At 46.8% G+C, this 14,633-nt stretch overlaps 1 protein-coding gene across 1 annotated transcript in view; it reads right to left on the bottom strand.

Annotated features, from left to right (window-relative positions):
- The window catches only part of MYO16 (myosin XVI), a 437,386-nt gene that overhangs the window by 119,018 nt on the left and 303,735 nt on the right, over window positions 1-14,633 (bottom strand). Inside the window, exons 24-25 of the mRNA XM_074378522.1 lie at window positions 7,074-7,149; window positions 1,446-1,621 (exon numbers count right to left, since the gene is read on the bottom strand). Of these exons, the coding sequence (XP_074234623.1) occupies window positions 1,446-1,621; window positions 7,074-7,149 (252 nt within the window). The remainder of the gene's footprint in view (window positions 1-1,445; window positions 1,622-7,073; window positions 7,150-14,633) is intronic.

Here is a 14,633-nt window from a genome sequence, read left to right as displayed (position 1 = left end):
ACTGTCAGCTGAAACGATTGCGTGTAACTGACAAGCGGATGTAAAACGAAGCGATGGGTCTAAGATCAACCTGTTTTCCACAAACCCAAAGCCAAACGTGGTGCTTAGGTAAGGAGCAGGTGGACAGCCACTCTGCTGGTCGCGGGCGTGGATGTGCGGGGGTGATGGCCCTCTGAAGGGAAGTGCGGAGCAGAACACTTAAGGAATAATCATGATAAATAAGACTCCAGCCCTTGAAATTGAGCACTCGTGTCCCTTTCCGGGTGGAGGAACTGCAGTGAATGATCTCCCTTTGGCAGGCCTTCAGGGAAAAGGCTAATGGCATCCATGCCTGTAATGTGCAATAATTCAGGTTAGGAATTTCAGTTTAGAGGTGTGTGGTGACTTCTTGTTTTCCAGGATGATTAAGAAAGCAAGGACCAGGCCTTTCAGCAGAAGCCCAGGAACTGAGATCTTTCTTACAAAGGGTAATCATTTGTCTTTTTTATGTAAAAGATGCCATTTCATGTGCAATGAGATTGAATTCCTGTGATCACCCAGTTCCGGAACAACTCTATCAAAGGATTCTTGATTCTGGGTCTACTGGCTAAACACAGACACACAACACATTTCTATTACGCTGTACACATTCCTGCCACCCTTCCCTAATAGAGTTGACTTTAATTGTGCTTTTATTTTAACTGGTAAGCTGAAACACATTCCAGCAAGCTACAACAACGGAATTTCTAAAACGGACTGTCCTGGACACCTTCCCAATCATGATTCTCATCTTTCATCATCTCTGTAGAGGCAAGCAGAACAAACTGGGGTACAATCGGGCACTGAATTCATAAACTTAAAACATTTCAGTCTGAAATAACTCTTCACTGAGTTTTTTAGTTCTGTTTTACAAATGGAATCTTCAGGTTCTAAGTACCACCACACTTGTGTGGCACAAATACACGTTAAAACCTTAGCGCCATGCTAACATGAATCAAAAATCTAAAAACACACACCGCACCTCTAGGACCTGAAAAAGACACTGTGTCTGCGTGAAAAACTACAATTTATTGTTTAGGGACTTAAAACCTCTGAAGTGGTTAATGTCAACCGAATCAGGTGGCTAAGTTTATTCCCTGTAAACCTACTGTCCCTGAAATTCCCACTCATTCATCAAAAAGACAGTCACGGAGATGAGACAGAAATAAGACGCTGCCCCGACCACCAATACAATGACTACCACCGCGCTTGCTATCAGATTTCCCCTCTGCTCCACCTTCTCCTGCACTGTTTTCTCTTGGAGGGTAAGACTTTAGGTAAGCGGTCTTTTTCTTTAATTTTTTAAAATAAATATCAATTTCTTTCCATTAGCGTTCAGGATGGCGCTTTTTTTTTTCTTGAAAAGAAGAGGTGAATGTGCTAAGCACACTTAAAAGCAATCAAACAAGAATCACAAAAACGCCTACCTTACTAAGCTCTAGATAGTTCCTCTTGTCCCCGATCGCTGAAGACTCTGGCATGTGCTTGCTGAGCCGGGCAGATCTGTGTCCTCTGAATTTACAAGAAGGAGAGGAAGATACGAGGGATCCTGTTTCTGACAGTTTCGACTGGAACAAATGATTGATCACGACGTTTTCACTAGCTGGGAAATAAATAAGCGAAGATTGTAAGTGGCGTCCAAATCATAACTGACTTCAGCTATGAGCATTCAGCTTCCTCCCCATCCATGGGCTCCCCCCACTAAGACACTCTCAGGGGGGAGGGAACTGAGGAGGCCACGGTTCCCTTTGCCCCTCTTCTATTTCCTCCACTTTAGTGAACTCTGACCTTCCTTGCCCTTGACCCCAGGCTCCCAGTCCTCACTGCGCTCTCTGCGCCGGAACTGAGCGCAGACTGCCCTCCAGATGGCAGAACCACAGGGCCCCCACTCAGACCTTAGTGCCCTTGACCGTGTCCCCAAGGCCCATGGCTCCTGCCGGCAGCGCCTCGCTCAGGGAACCCGGGCCCCAGGAGGCACTGTCTCAGAGCTGTCTGTGGGCACCTGGGGGGACCCCGACTCCTCCGACTGACTCAGCCGTAGGGGGAAGAAACGCCTCTCCTCCTGAGCCAGCTAAGCTGCAATAGCAAAAGCAACTGCTTCCTTTTAGAAGTTAGGTTACAAAGAGTCCAGTGATTCTGGGTCCGTTATCCTTTCTTGACACCTCAGGAAGAAAGGGGCTCACGAGGGAATGGTGACGATGACGTCAGTGGCAGTCACGGCTCTAGAAGGCATGGTACTTTTGTCACTTCTGTCTGTATGTAGACAGTTCTGAAGCCCTAATTCCCTTTTCTCTAAGATAACCGTGACAGTCCCTGCTTTGTGGATTCCTACAAGCTCAAATGTGATGTAACAGACATACAGAAATTGGGATCCTCCCGTCAGACCATTAGCGACGGTCAGTCACAAGGCGCTTCGGTCTCTGCCTCTTCTGCACTCAGACTACCCTGCTTGCCCAGTTAGTACATTTATCAGCCATGCGTACAGGGCAGGGTCCCCATGTGAGTCAGCCAGGAGGGAGCCAGGAGGGTCAGCGAAGGGAGATACAACTACGAATGACAGGAAGGCAAAAAGGAGCCTGTGGTGTTGGGCTGGAATTACAGGTATCATGATAAATTCATGACTTTTAATATACAGCAATATATACACACAAACATATACATGTAAAATCTACACCTATGTCTTAAATTTTCTAGTTCTGAAAGGGTCTAAAAGCAATAACATCCCAGTAGCAATGGGCTCACGGTAACCCCATTTCTTAGTGTTTCTTGATTCCATTCTCCTCTACAATAAAATAAGGCTTCTTGGATAAATGGCTGATTCTAGAGCCGAGGCGAGGCGGAGGACCCTGGAACATTTTGGAAGGCCAGAACGTAAGAAAGCACTAAAAAGATGTGAGAACCTATCAGAAGGACAGGGGGCTAGCTTGGAGGGGACCCCTCTGGGCAAGTCTTGGGCAGTTTTACTAACAAAATAATGACAGTAATGTATTATGGTTCCTTAAATAAAATAAGAATCCATGAGTCCATCTGATAATAAATGAAAGAACAAATGAATGAAGGAATCAGAAAGGGAAGTTCTTATATAAATAGGAATATATGTCTGCATATGCACAGCTGGGACGTTGTGCTGCACACCAGAAACTGACACATTGTAACTGACAATACTTCAATTAAAAAAAAAAAATAAAGAGTCATTCTTACAGTAGAATGTCACTGTCGATCGGGTTAGAAAATTACCATTTTGCAACCAAAAGAGAAATTACTGATTTAGGTAAGAACCATTAACGTATGCAAAACAAGTGAAAGTTTGGTGAGAGAGAGACTATATTGTCTCAAATACTTCCTTACAAGTCAGTTATCAATTACAAAGAAAACAGTGATTTAGGGAACCCTGCAGGACACCGCTTTAACAAAGTGCTCAAGGTGAAGGTCACCGCTGACCTTTCCACCGGTCACTATGTGCCCCCAAACAAAATGCGCTGAGACAGACACCTCCCTCCTCTCCTCCACGGGGCTCCTGCCAAAAAGGAGAAAACTGACTCCAATGTGAGGAGACAGCAAATAAGCCCAGACTGAGGGACGTTCTCCAAAAGCTGGACTTTCTTTTTTTTTTTTTTAAATATTAATGTCATGAAGAAAAATAAAAGCTGAGGACATGTCCCAGATTAAAGGAGACAAATGAGAAGTGGCAAGAAATGCAGCAAAGGGCGGTGAACTGGGGGAGTCACTGTGGAGGACATTGGGGGGGTCACCGGTAAAGGCTGACATAAACTCCGAGTTAGCCGTGGGCAGCGCAGCAGTGCTAAATGTGCTGGGACCTCACTGAGGTTGTGTGGGGGGACGTCCCCGGTCTCAGGGCATGCATGGAAGTACTGAGGCATAAGGCACATTCGGTCACTCTCCCGTGGTTCAGAAATGTACGTACATACACGCAAGCACACACGCACACAAACACGTACAGAGGAGGAAAAAGAGAGGAAGAGAGAAAAGGAGCAAGAGAAAACAGGAAAGGACACGGAAGAAATCTGGGGGAGGGCATGTGGGAGCTCTCTGTACTAACTTTATAACTTGAAGTTTGAAATCATTTCAAAATAAACAGTTAAACAATAAACAGATAATACCATGGCCCCTTTAACCAAATTAAAATGTTCTTTATATATATTTTATTGAAGTATAGTCAGTTACGGTGTATCAAGTTCTGGTGTACAGCATGTTTCAGATATAAAAATGTTATTTTTATTTATAGCCAGTCTATAGATGGATAGAACCACAGATAAATGATGTAACAGGGGATTCCCATAATTGTGAAAAAAGCCTTTACTAGATCTAGAAACATTAGACATAACTATGACCCAAAACACATAACTGACCAGTTTCTGTCCTTTCTCTGAACCACGTGCATGAGGGCCAAGTAGGACCAGCGTCCACCCACTGCCAGGGAGAAGCCAGCATGCTGCGACCCTAGCACCCGAGCTGCGACCCTAGCACCCGAGCCCCGCCCACAAGCTGAGCAAGTGGGAGGTGGGAGCAGGTTCCTCAGGACATAAAAAGAGAAATTCGAAAAATTGTGCTCTACACTGGAAATTGACACAGCGTTGTAAACTGACTATAACTCAATAAAATAAAATTTTAAAGAATATCACATAAAGGATATTATGACAAATAAATGAAATAATTCAGGTAAAAAAAAAATTTTTTTTAATGAAGAAAAAAAAAAGAAATTTGGCCACCGTGTTGCCCCTGATCGCAGAACCTGATAAGAAGCCCCTGCTGAAGGCATGGCTCTAGCCTCCTTCCCTGCGTCTGGGAGTCACCGGCGGCTGGCACCTCCCTTCATGTTCCTCTAAGCATACACTGGCATGGGAAGCACCCCTCTCTGGGGCCCATGCACACAGCACTGGGCATCTTTCTGTCCGTAAATGAGATACGCTAACGTAGGTGCCCAAGTCTATGAGCAGGCACGCAGAGACGCTCAAAATCGTTAACATCATCATTAATGGTAAATCGTAAACTTTCCTCTACTTATAAGCAGACTGAAGAGTCTGGGTTTTAACTCTTTCTGCCTTTTTCTGAGTCAAGTGGACTTCATTTCTGTCTCAGGCACAGACGAGGGCACTCGCTATGTTTCTGTGTGAGCTGAGCCGCCCGGCGCCCTGTCTTCCCTGGTCAGGTGTCTCACAAGACACACGTCTGTTAGTCCGGACCCTACAGCAGACCCTGTCTCCTTCCTCAGCTCGGAGCCTCCCGATAATATGAAATTAAATCACATGCCATAAGCAAAGGGCTTAGCAAAGTGCCTGGAAACAAATCATTATTATTATTATCTGCAAATTACACTTGCTTTTAATAACTATTGGTAGTGTCAAAACATTCCACAGATTCATAAAATACTATCACAACCAGGCATCTTTGGCTTATATGATGGAAGGGGTGAGCCACTCTGACCTGTGGGCCAAATCTAGCCCACTGCCTGTTTTTGTCAGTAAAGCTTTATTGGAACCCAGCCACATCCATTTGTATTGTCTGCGGCTGCTTCCTTATTGTAACAGCAGAGTTGAGTACTTGCAACAGAGACGTTACGGCTCACAAAGCCTAAACTATTTATTCTCTAGTCCTTTGCAGAAAAAGCTTGCTCCCTCTTGTAAGGACATAAAAGGACACATTGTAAACTTTGTCCTCTTGCTCAGAGGTACCTATGGTCTAAAGTATTTCGAATAAAACAAGATCTACCTGTTCTCTCTCGGTGCTTGCTGTCAAGTATACACAAAAAGAATGCCTTCAAAATACAGGAACTCCATGAACACATGCAGAGTTGCACCAACACTAGCCACCATGCTTTCATCCTAAACATGTATTCTGCCACCATGAGACACAAGAACAAAGGAGGCACTGCTCCAACTTTGAAAACACCCTGTATGTTAGGTCTTCACAGAATATATGGATTAAACGGAAGTCTGTTATAAATGAAAGTCCAAATATTTAAAAACTGGAAGGAAGGTGTTTCCAGTGATAATCGATAGGATGAATTATCTCAGTTCTTTCTCTCACGTGGGTTTATGCTCAGTCCGAGCTTTCATCATTAGTCTCTGCCCGTCAGAGAACTCAATAACCATCCGTTCTGAGAGGCAAGCCGCGCAACTCCCCGTGAGGACCAATATGTCGCAACTCTGCCATCTGATTTAAGGTAAATGTGCTCCTCCAGCCAGAATTGATATGGAGCTCTTATTTCCAGCTCAAAGGCATCCAACTATTTCATGACAGCCTATCATCTGCTTCCTTCCCCAGAAAAGATAAATGACTCCATCTCATGTAAAGCAATGTAAAGCACAAAAGACGATACATTTTAATTCACTGAAGAGGAAATTCAATTCATTATTAGGAAAATGTGAGTCACTGAAGAACAGTTATTAAGGAAATAATGACTAAAGAGCTAGAATCATATATACATCTATTAATTATACGGCATGTAAGTAGAGCACGCAGCTTTACGTGCAGCACAGAATCAGAGACAGAGGTACCTGAAGTGCCAGGCTTCACTAAGTGGATGGCGCCTCTAAATCTATACTGACACACACGTGCATGCAGGTCTGTATGTATATATAAAGTTTTATGCTCGTTCTATTTTGGGAGCGTTAGTTCTTTGCAACTGGAAGTACATAGAATAAAATACCACCCTTAGGTGTGCTCCGGAGTCATCTTAAGTCGTGGAATTCACCCTGCTGTGGCCTAAATAAACTGGGAAGCCCTATTCGTCTTCATCAGTCTCCACGGAAGAGCTTTTTAATATTCATACTGCTACAGTGGGGAAGGTATTTTATATTTCTATCTGCTAAAAGCTTAGTTAAATTATGCTTTCTACTAGGCTCCAAATTAAATTGTACCCAATGTGTAGTGCGGCCAGAGCCATTCCTTATTATTCTGGGCATTAGAATGCAAAAGATATTTCATTTACCCCTTGGCTGGCAGCATGTTTTATAGGACACTGTTCAGAGACAGAGAAAAAGGGAACAGGTGGCATCTGAACCACAGTGGGCAGCGGCAGGGGGCGGACTTACTTTTCATCACAAATAGAAGATTCTGTGAAAGGGAATCTTTATTTTTTTCAGTTGCTCCAACAGTTTCATACGTTACCTGTAATAGAAGAAAACAGCGTAATTACTAGTGGTTAAACGTGACCACGGAAGTAATTTCCTTTAAAGAATAGCTTGACTCGGCAGCAGTTTTAAATTATTCACAAAAGCAGCATCTTCAGGTCTCAGAGTTCTCGCTCCCGGCAAGTGCAAAGCTCGCATCCCCAGCTCGCGGTCTGCACGCGAACGAGGGACACCTGTCCTGTTCTGCCTGGCAAAGCCCTCCTCCCATCGGAAGTTTAGGAGGTGGTGGGACTCACATCCGTTGCGTTCCCTTAATTTTTAAAAACGCTCACCTGCTCAGAAAACTCTCTAAACCAAGGAGAAAGACCAAGGAGAAAGACTTCCTTGCCTTGGGAAGGAAGCGAGACATCAGCCTGAGAAGCAGAACAGTCTCTATCAAAAGGGTTCCCTTGGATCCTTCAAGCAATAAATCTGAAGTCTTTAAAATGAAGAAGACTCAGGAAACAATGAATGTGGGATTATTCAAAGGGCAGTTTTCTTCACCACAGTTTACTTAGGAATAGATTTAAACGACTTTACTGTCTGGCCTGGGGATCTGAGTTTTGTACACAGCCATGGTTTTACCGCCTCTCAGTCTTGGCTCAGTGTGAACTCCCAATGTGGTCCCCGAGGCTGCATCAGCCAGGAGGCTTATCGGTTTCAACAGCCGCTGCTGCTTCTTGGGGAACCGCTTTGGGGCCCCTTGGCACCAGGGTCGGGTGTCACAGGCTGTCCTCTACTCTGCGTGGACCAGGACTGAGCCCCAGAGGGCAGCTGACCAACGATGCCTCTTCCTGCTGCGTCAGCCGTGGGGGAGTGTGGGTGGTTGGACCAATGGAAGTGATAGTCACCTCATTTCTTTGGAAATTTTAACTAGAGAGCCCAGCCCTGCTGTCCATAGGACAGTAGGAGGGAACTAGACAGAGGATCCATGAGGAAGAGGCTGAGTGCCCATGTGAGCCTTGGTTCTTAAAAGGCTTTCAAACCCTAGTCATCACAATAAAGCTTCACTGGGATTTTATTCTTTGCTGTCACAAGAGCCTAAATGGCGCGGAAATCACAAGACAACCTGCAGGTTCCCATATTTTCCAATTTGAATTTGGATCTGAAGACTGGTGAAGCCCCGCATCAGTGCCCAACAGCTGGACAACTTTCAGACACTTCTAATCATTATCGAGTCACCCAGTTTGCTCTTGTGCCAGAACGTGGGTGACCAACATTAAAACGTGAGCTGTAGATCATGTTACATATTATACATTGTTGAATATAAGCAATTATATATCATCTAGAGCCGCTGTTCTCAATTAGGGTGACGGTGACATGTGCCAGTGTCTGGGGATTTTTGTGTTTGTCGCAGTTGAGGGGCCGGGCGGACACGGATGCTGGTGGGCTCCCTACAGTGCACTGGACAGCTCCACTGGGAGGGGTTATCTGGCCCCAGTGCTGGAACCAGGGTTTGGCTTCTCCATGCCTTCCTATATTAGAGACAGCAGTGCCCAGTGACACCACAGACACCCGTCAAAGCCACTGTGGGATCTTTGTGGACTTTGGCAGGTTATTTAAAGTCCCAGAGCTCATCCTGCAGTGTGGGGTCCTCCTTGGTATGGTCCCAGTCTATGGTGCTAGCCTGCTCTTTTCATAGGAGTCTGATGATTCGGAATTAAACACACACACACACACACACACACACAGACGCACACACACACACACACACACACGCACACACACGCACACACACACACACGAACTACCTGCTTTTCTCTGAATACACCCCTTGCTGTCTGTGCTGCTGTGGCCTTGTTTAGTGATGGCGCTTCCTGGCTCCTGCAGTAAAACTCCCCCTGAACCTTGAGGGCAGTGACTATGGATTGCTCAGCCCTGTCTCTGCAGCTACTAGCAAAACGACCCCCGCACTGGGCAGATTCAATAACTTTGTAGGGAAGTGAACAAAAAGGTTTTGTTATACTGTGACTGCATATAGCTTAAGACTGCCCCTTTTACTTAAGATTAGGCTGATGAGATTTCATTATCACAAGCCTGTGCTCTGGGAAATTCTCCCGAATGGTACCCTGGTTGTATTCGGATACTTGGAGCAAAAGCTAAAGGTCTCCCATTAAAACTAAAGTTCAATCTATCTCTTCCCACCCCCTGCCCCCTTGGCAACCACAAGTTCGTGGTGGAAGAGATAGACTGGGATTTCCAAATTGTAGAATAGATAAACAAGATTATACTGTGTAGCACAGGGAAATATACACAAGATCTTATGGTAGCTCACAGAGAAAAAAATGTGACAATGAATATATATATATGTTCATGTGTAACTGAAAAATTGTGCTCTACACTGGAATTTGACACATTGTAAAATGATTATAAATCAATAAAAAATGTTAAACAAAACAAAACAAAACAAAAACCTAAAGTTCAAAACTTCCCAGCTGGAGAATCCAACTGGCCAAGTTACCTAGAAGACATTTAACACAAGTGCAAACGCTAGAGAGCTATTTGATGCTTGTAGGAAGCACAGAATTTAGCAAAACATTTATTTTGTATAAAATTAATGAATCTTGAAGCTTAATTTCTTTTGTGATAGTGGGAAAACGGCTTTAGCTCTTTGAGTCTTTGAGGATGTGTTCAACTAATATCCTGCAAAGGCGTTCGGCGTTGAAGAGCTTCTGACCCTATTCCTGAGATACAGATGACCACAACAGGGACGGGATTTGAGATGACAGCTCAACAGAAGTATGAGACACTACCCAAAATAGCTGCGTTCTTTTACCAGAGTTAATACAATAACACAAATGACTCAGGATGTGTTACATAAACTTGGAATTAGCGGAATGTTAACACATGGTTCCAAATCATGTGTTTTTCACTGTGGCCCCAAATCTGGAATCAAGGAGCCCCTTCCCATTCTACGGGAAAACTGAAATTAGAGGCGCAGTGGTGCACAGTTACTACTGAGCTAGGACGTTCCCGTGGATGAAGAGAGAAAGACAGGCACACAGCACACATACGTGTGTGTGTATATGAGATGGGTTTTTTTTTTTTTCATTTTAAGAATACAATACAACCTGATTTCAAAGCTAGTCTTTTAACCATGATAATGCCCCCAATCCAATAAGGTTTGGTATTGACCTTGTCAAGGGCACTGTGGACGTCTGAATAAATGAGACCCACTCCTGCCTACTTACTATGTCTGCATATGACCTGCTCCCACCCCCCTTGAAACACCTAAACTTTTAATCTTAAGTTAATTGCAGATTCACTTGCAGTTCTAAGAAATAACGCAGATGGATGCTGTGGACCCCTCACCCAATTCCCTCCCACGGCAACACCCTACAAAACCATCACAACCAGGATCTCGGCGTTCATGCAGTGAAGACTCAGGACTCTGCTCCATGTCTGGTGAAACGGCACAGCTTGGGTTTTCTGAGGAACTGGGCCATTTCACCCACGTTGTCAAATTTCCCCGCGACAGCGGTTCGTAGGATTCACTGCCTCTTGACATTTCCGTGGACTGTGGGCTTCGGGGTGACTTTTCCTGCTTTATTCCTGATGGTAAGGATTTGTGTTTCTTCTCTGCTTCCTTTGTCATTCCTACTAGAGGTCTGTCATTCTATGGTTATTTTTAAAGAACCAGCTCTCAGACGCACTCACTTGGCTCCCGGCCGCGGCCCTGTGCTTGCTTGCTCTGCGCTTATTTTTCTTTCCATTTTCTAGGCTGTTGACGTGGGAGCTCAGATCCTGACTCGAGACTTTCCTCTTTCCTAATAGGTGCACTTAGCGCTATGAATTCTCCTCTTGGCCCTGTTTCAGGTCTGCCTCGCGAGTCTAATATGTTCTATTTTCATTCTCATGCAGTTCAGCATATGCTTTGAGGCCGCCTTTCTGATCTGCGGGTTATTTCGAAGGGCACTATTTAGTGTCCAAGCATTTGGAGATCTTCCTGTTCTTGATTTCTAGTTCGACTCCACTGTGGTAGGGACGCCCCAGTCCGCACGATCTCCATCCTTCTGAACTTGAGCTTTGGTCTGCGGTCCAGAATGTGGTCCTGACGCACGTGCCTGCAGAGAACGCGTGCTCTGCCGTGGAGGGTTCGCGTGTCTGTCGATGAGCAGAGCCCTGGCTGGCGGTGCTGCGGCTCCTTCTGCACCTCTCACCTCTGCTCATTTCCTGCTAGGCTGCTCTGTCAGCTGAGGGGGCAGTGTTGAGATTTCCAACTAGACCTTCCGTGTTAGCGGACGTCCTTCCTCTGACACCACCCAGCAGCAGAAGGAGGCACGGCCTCGGCACTGCCAAGCGGGAGAAGCCAGCTCCCTGCTCAGCCTCCTCTGCCATGAAAGAAGAGGGGTGTCGTCGCTGCTGGGTGTGTGCGAGCTCTGGGCCCCTCTGGGCCCCGGTCACACTTCCCCAGCCGCTGGGTGAGCAGGAAGAAGGGGGCTGAAGTTTTTCCTGCTTCCTAAGTGGCCTCCACCCACCGGGTGTGGGGAGAGGGGACCTGCAGCCCGTTACCTGTGCACAGGGGCGAGAGTCCTGTCCCCCCGGACATCACCCCCCACCCCGCACAGCAGAGAGGTGGTGGCACAACACGATTCAGAATGTAGCACATGCCTGAGCTGTGCCCGAGCATTTCAAAATCGCACATCCTACAAGGAAAACTAGTTTTAATACATGTAAGTACAAGGCTTGGTTTTTGTTTTCATTTAAAAAAATTATAGCCAGTGAGCTGGCCACGGCTGGAAAAATAATAATAGTCCGGACTGTGATAACTCACACAATTTCTTTTTGCCCTAAGTTAACATGAGAATTTAATGTAGAGAAAAGACAGGAACAGAAAACCAAATGCCTAACTAGATGATAGTGCGTGTCGAATCCCTGGGAAGTCCTCCCCGTGCTCGGAAGGACGTCCTCCTCGCCCGAGAGACCCTCTGACTTGCGGCAGATTTCCAGGTGCTCCCACGATGCTCTCCTTCTCCCCTCCTCCCACTGTGCTCCCGAACCCCAGCCTCCACGTCACTCGCCCCCCCCCGGACCCCACCCTCCACGTCACTCACGCCTTTCTTTCTCGTACAGCCCTTTCCAGCCGCTCCAGCTGCCACTGCTGTCTGCTCTCCAGGCCCAGCTCTGGGAGGCGTCGCGCTGTGCCGGGAGGAGCACCAGCCTCGCACGGTGGCCTGCCTGCTGGGGGGCGGTTTCAGCAAGTCCCCGGGCCTGGCGGTGACCACACACAATATCGAGCTCTCCTGACTTCTCACCCGCAGAGCACGGGTGGTAGCGTCAACCTCTCTCTCTGCCTCTCTCCTCTGTCTCCTCTCGGTGATTTTGAAGGTAAGTGAACAAGGTATGCTAGCACCTAGTTTCGACAGTCCCTAACATCTTCTAATCGGTATCCCCCATTCCTGCTTTTAATGCTCACCTGTCCTTTCCTCTCAGCCTTCTTTCAGAGTATTTTTGCACTACTGACTTGAGAAGGACTCATGGCATGACCTGCACCCTCTATTTTGAGGCTGCTAAGTGAGCTGCCATCTGAGAAGGAGACCCTCCTCCCGGACCTGTAATCATACCAGTCAAAATTCACTTATTACTTTACGAAGAAACTGCTTCCAAGGAAAGCCAGTCCCGCTGGAAGAGCGAGCACATCACCCTCACAGCCATCCAACCTCGGGCCCCAGGCCCCCCGGGACCGGTGGCCTCCAGGAGGCACAGGAGGCTGTAACACCGCCTAGAAACCACAGCGCTGCAAACCCTGGTGGGACAAGGCCACCCCAACAGGGTTCTGGAGAGCTCAAGGGGCGCTGTGTCTCAGAGCCTAGCTAAATGGACGGGGGGCTTCGTACGAAAGGGAAAACCCCGAGGGAAAGCTCAGCTGTCCCGGGGAGTCCCCTTAGCTCTGCGGGTCCGTGGGGGACAGACGAAGCCTGTCCTATCTCGGCTGCGCCCCCGGGGAGGGACAGAGCTGGACCGGCAGGGAGCAGGACTCAGGCAGGGACCTTTCTAGGTCACTCAGGACAGCCGCTCGGCCCCCAGCCTCACCCCTCCTTTCCCTGCTGCTTTATTATGTGCGCGATGAAAGGAGAAAAAAACACGAAAGTTACAAAAGACAGAGACCAGGATAGACGCTCTTTTTCCCTCTCTGTCTTTGTATAACTGAAACTCAGATTCTGCTCTTTTTTCCCCTCTTAAGGACTGGCTGGTAGGATTCATGAGTCTCTCATGCACGTAACGGAGACATCTACATGCAGACAGCCCCGTCCAAATCTTTAAGGAAATTGTCGTGTATTCAGAGCCTTCCTTTGGAATGATTCTGTGCAATAAAGTGGCTCCCAAGGAAATTTCGCATTCTTCTCATATTTCAGCAGTGAGCAATACTCATCCAAAGGCTTGAGTGTGGGCGCCGCACGAGCACGGAGTGAACCAGGGGCGCTGGCAGTGCGCGGCTTTTTTGGAAGTACTTACTGGTACTGCAGTAAATATGATTCAAAGATAAATTGTGCTATCTGTATATGAAAACAGGGGTATAAAACTTTCACCATGGCTGTGAGTCACAGCCTAGTCTCCTGGGTCCACAAAGAAAAGCTACAAAATGCCAAACCACACGCATTTTCTTCTGAGCTGCACACTACCAAATTCACGCTTGGCTAATCTCTTAGGAAACTGAAGTCCAAAGGTGAGACAGCTCCAGGGGAACAGCTCCGTCCACCATCTCAGAGTTCAACTGCCTGAATGACAGTAAGGCAGTTGGCTTCCTCCATCTGGATAAAGAAGGCGCAGGGGTCGCCGGGGCTGAGGACCAACATCCTTCTGTCTGCCCCATCTAAGCCCCTCTCTGGGCGCCGGCAGCCAGGGGTGAAGGGCAAGTGAGGACGGAAGGAGAGGGGTACTCAGCACAAGAACAGGAGGAATACGGGACGGTGTCCCCTGTGTGGCTGAGGCACGAGGGATGTAACGTTCAGCTAAGTCTGTGGTTTTGATCGCTCTTCAGGACTAGAAATTCTTCATCATAGTGTTGAGTCTGTGAGCGCCAATTAAAAAATAATAATAATAAAGGACTTTCTATTCCTGGAGAGAGACTAGTTTTTATCTGGTTAAAAGGAAAGGACAGCCCCAGCTGAATATATTTTAAAAAGTGGTGTGAGCCCAAAATAAAAATCGAGCCCCAGTCACCCGCCCCGAGGTGTGCGTGCTCATCTGCAAGGCCCATGAGGAACACGTGTTAAAACGATCTAGAAGATCTGACATTTCAAAGAGAAAGCAGAGTTTCTTCTTCTACCAAGGGAGGCAAGCTGGGAGGGAAAAATAGTTAAAAGAAAACAGGCACTCCTGCCCCTGTTTCAGGACCACCGCTCACAAGTCAAGTCAGAACACTCACATCTAATTTCAGACAGTGCTATCACAGAAACAAGATGATGCGTGGAATGGAGCAAGCTAGCATGCCTTTAAGCAAAGGTCTGTCTCACCCGTTCGCTGATAACCTGTATTTAG

Source organism: Camelus bactrianus, chromosome 14, assembly GCF_048773025.1.
Source record: "Camelus bactrianus isolate YW-2024 breed Bactrian camel chromosome 14, ASM4877302v1, whole genome shotgun sequence".
Classification (NCBI taxonomy): Eukaryota; Metazoa; Chordata; class Mammalia; order Artiodactyla; family Camelidae; genus Camelus; species Camelus bactrianus.
This window is presented reverse-complemented; position numbering and strand designations above follow the sequence as displayed.